The sequence below is a fragment of the Rhincodon typus genome, unplaced genomic scaffold (genome assembly GCF_021869965.1).
Source record: "Rhincodon typus isolate 14 unplaced genomic scaffold, sRhiTyp1.1 hic_rhity00004826, whole genome shotgun sequence".
NCBI lineage: Eukaryota > Metazoa > Chordata > Chondrichthyes > Orectolobiformes > Rhincodontidae > Rhincodon > Rhincodon typus.
The window spans coordinates 7857-12128 of NW_025970464.1; the positions used below are offsets into that span (position 1 = coordinate 7857).

The window sequence follows — 4272 nt, forward strand, 5'->3', positions numbered from 1 at the left end:
ATAGAATAAATCAAACTATCCACTTATGCATACTAATTCAAAATTCAGTAAAAATAAAGTGAAAGTATCCCAAAACACTCCCTTATAAATTGAAAACAAAACACGTCTCTTGCATATAACCTTAAACACAGCTGTACGGTACACCAAAATGCTACTCGTACAGTACGCAGTACTTACACTAGAGTCCCTGTCTGGATCACCTCGAGAGGTTTACCTCACTTGTGACTTTAACTTACAGAACAGAACTTCAGATAGCTTCTTCATCTTCATCGATTGACTTCACAGGACTGCTCAAAACTCAAAGTGCACCTGCAAAATATCTCCCTTTGGAAACTATAGGTGTTTCCTTTCATCATAAAGAATCCCTTTCCTCACCTTCTAAACCAGTTGTTTGGTGGTACAACCCTACCAATCTACATGAAAAAAAGACGAAAGTGAGGCCTCAAAAACTGATTTAAATGATATCACCAAAGCTACAAAAATATGTACAAGTTAACTATTAACTTCAGATCCAAGAAAATTCACTTGGTACTAATTCAAAAGCCACCAAAAAATGCAATCAATGTTATTTTAAAAAAATGTATAAATTGCATAACCTAGATTCACTGCACCCTTGGTCTAATTTGTAGAGTCCTGAAATTGGAGGCGACAGGGATAGTGTGTGTACTGTGTTTGGTTTTCCAGAATTTCCTAGAATCTCTGCTGGTCGCCACAGATTGGAAATTATCAAACGTTTTAATGGTACTGTTACAGTGCAATGCGTCTCTTATTCAGGCATTTCAGTCAATGATGTACAATTCAGCTGAAATGACCAACTTTTAATTTTCTGATTCTCCTTCCTTTTCCAGTGAGCCTCAGGTTTATAACTTAACCTTATAACCACCCTCACAAATATTTCAGAACAGAAGCTGTATTTTATGATATTGACAAACTGCCACACCAACTAAAAACCTCCAGAGCAGCTCGTCATTTCACCCTTTGAAGTCACTCCACCATTTAATAAGTTCATGGCTGATCATCCAGCTCATTGCCACCTTCCTCTCTACCTTTCTGTGTCCCACTAAAACCAACTCCTGACACTCAACCCCAACACTTACACTCAGGGAAGTTTGACTTCCTCACCACACAGCCCATTCTGTGGCCAAATCTAATTTTGAAGCCCTCTCCTCCCTCGTTACAAAACAATAAAAGTGTAGAACAAAGTTTCCAGCTGGCAATGTGGAGATGCTGTAGTAGCACCAGCCTGTATACTGTTCCTGTTTATTTATAGTTTGGTTACCACAGGAAAGATCAAATGCAGACAGTGCCTCTTCTCACAGGGTCAGAGTCAGAATATCTGAGTGACACTAGAAAATTTCGCAGGAAATGTTTGCTAACTTCCAACCCAGACTGACTAATGTTTACAAGGTATGGGGCATCATGTTTAAATGATTGCAATTCACAAAGGTTCCTTGGAAGGCAGTGCATTCAATCTACTCCTGTATCTTTGAAAGTGAAGATTGCTTTCAATAGGAAATCTGGGATCGGGATGAAATATTTAGCAGTAAAAAGCTCTTCAAATTGATCGTGTGAACCCAGTATCAAATCACCCTGCGTCACTGCTCAGCGAAGGTACTGTACAGAGTGTCGAAAGGAAATGGAAAGTGAAACCGATCAGAACAGGCAGTATCTGTTTTAGCAGCAAAGCTTTGTTTGCTACTGGCGATTACTTCATTTATCACATAACAGTACCGAGGGAAGATGTGAGGAAACGAAACTTCGGCTCAGCCCCTATTTTTTTCTCTCAACGAGCAGGCAATCAGAGGCGAGCAAAGAAATGACGTTCGGAAACCGGTTCGGAGAATAAAAAGGAGGGCAGCAGAGACAGAGAGAGAGAGACACCCCAGGGAGACAGAGCCGAGAACCGGGTACTTCCAGTGGACGGACGGACGGACTTCTCGTTCACATATTGCATCCAGATCGTGGAGCCGGCGCGGATAAAGCAGGTGGAAGACAAAGTGCTGAGAAAGGAGCCTTGGGAACGAGTCTGCTGTTTAACTTTCCTGAAGCGGAACCTCCAGCGAGGATTGTGAGTTCATTTCGTGTTTTTTTAGGGGAATGACAGAATTCTGTTTCTGGTGTGTGAATTTGTTTGCATAGACAGTGGTCTGGAGCAAGTCAGCAGTTCCGGCAGTGTGTGTGTGTGTGTGTGTGCACAGATCCGGGGGAACGGTCCCAGTCTGGTCTGCCTCCTCAGCACTGCTCCTGCCAGAACTGCCGAGATTTTCCATCGTTTTCTGGACGTCCGATTCCCAACATCGGCAGGCTTTTCCCTTTATTCGAGTGTGTGTTCTGAATCTAATTAGCGCCACTTTGATCAATTATTATTAAAAGAGATGTTAAAAATCATTTAAAATCTCAAAGCGGTTTGGAGGTAAAGATCTGGCGTTTTACAAGCCATCCGCGTGTCTGCTGTTATTATGTGGTCTTGAACTGTTTAAAATCTGGAATTATGGAAGATGACAAAAGTGAGACTCGTCTGGGGAGTTCTGACTGTGTCACCCTGAAACTCAGTAACAATTTAACATAAAGGAATATCCTTTACTAAATGGTGACAGTGAAGAGAAGGGCAAGTTGAAACTGCAAATGCAGTGTCCGGGAGAAGTGCGATAAATGATTTCTGCATCTTGGTTTCGGGCAGTCTAGTCCAATTTCAGGCTGAGTGCAGGATCTCATACAAAGTGGAGTTATCCCGGACCAACTCCATCCCATGAAGGAAACGGTGTTTTTTGTTTCTGCTGTGGAGACCCCTGCTGTTGGTTTCTTCAATCTGTTGAGCGCTCCGGATTAGTTAACCCCTGCTCTTCTCATTTACATTTTCTAAAATTACACAGTTTACCTGAAGTTATTTGTGAAACATAAGCCTTTGGTATCTCTGCGCTTTTGTGCTACAGTGGTTGTATCTGTACCTCTCAGTCAGAAGGCGTACGTTCAAGCCCCACTTGGTTCATGGACATGTCAGGACACACCTGACCCAGTTAATATGAACCAATTGAAGCATGGCTTGCTACTGTCCACGCATTGGACTTTATTTTTCAGAATATCAGTTTCAAAATTATTTCATGCTCTGTTTCTCCCCCATTCAAACTGGAAAACAGATGTAATATGTAAATAGTGTGGATTTGGGAATCTGGGAAGGTGAGGGAAATGTTTTTGCCGCCAGTGGGATATCAGTTTTGTTTTCAGTGGTGCTGCAATCTAGTTCAAAAACAACAAAGAAAAACTCTGCGTAGGTGCTGGCTGACATGTTCACTGTGTTCAGCAGGCCCTGACTTTGTGTGCAGGCTCCCTTCAGTTGGAAATCAATCTTTGAGAAGACATTTGATTGAATTGGGTGCAGAGTAAGTGCAGTTTAGTTCCCTCGATTCTGTCAACATCTGGATAAGCCATTGCATGCTCAAAATGGTCTGATACAACAGAGACACAATACACAGCATTCCCATCACTAATATGGTGTTCATTTCTCAACAGCAGTTTGACAACATGAGACTCCAGGTGAAGTTTATGACTGGTGATGTTGTCTCACTTGATATCAACACTTCCATCCAAGTGTCAGCTCTCAAGATGATGATATATCAGAAGACCAATGTGCCTGTTTACCAACAGCGTCTGGTGATACAAAACGGGAACACGCAAGAGCTGAAGGATGACAAGAGGCTGTCTGACTACTGCGTCCCTCCCAGTAACACTGTCATTCTGATCGTCAAGAATGAGGATCGCATGCAGATATTCCTGCAGAATGATAAGGGAAAACTGTCTACATACGATGTTCTTCCCTCTGAGTCTGTTCGGGAGTTTAAACAACGTGTACAACGACAGGAGGGAGTCCCAGCCAATCAGCAGCGCCTGATGTATGACGGGAAACAGCTGGAGGATGGCCACTCACTCTCTGACTACAATATTCAGCCAGAGAGCACTATCTTCCTCCTGCTGCGTCTGCGGGGTGGCTCACTGTGACAGCGCCAATACTTGTCAAAATCTACTGTTTTACTTTCCAATTATAAAATTCCTATACAGTAAGGGATAACAGTTAGTAAGTTAATGATCTTTTGGCTGTCACTCTTGGTCTGTATAGCACACAAAAGTGGGCTACTCCCTGCCCATATTCCTGAAGTGTATATGCAGACCATAGCTAGCAGGTGCAATCAGCAAGAGATATTCCAGGGCAAGGAGGGCAAAAAGAACGTGAAAAGGGAAGTGGCAAGTATTTTTTATTGAATAAATGTTGTCAAA

At 42.5% G+C, this 4272-nt stretch overlaps 1 protein-coding gene across 2 annotated transcripts; it reads left to right on the forward strand.

The window, feature by feature from the left end:
- Positions 1-1639: 1639 nt before the first annotated feature.
- Positions 1640-4272, forward strand: LOC109938721 (polyubiquitin-like). 2 transcript variants are annotated; one of them, XM_048593958.1, is made up of 2 exons: positions 1640-2068; positions 3514-4272. In XM_048593958.1, exon 2 carries the CDS (start codon positions 3523-3525, stop codon positions 3994-3996), a length of 474 nt encoding a protein of 157 aa, XP_048449915.1. In that variant the 5' UTR covers positions 1640-2068; positions 3514-3522; the 3' UTR covers positions 3997-4272. The 2 variants fall into 2 exon arrangements, with proteins under 2 accessions (XP_048449915.1, XP_020392652.2); XM_020537063.2 differs by having other exon boundaries at positions 1644-2068; positions 3511-4272.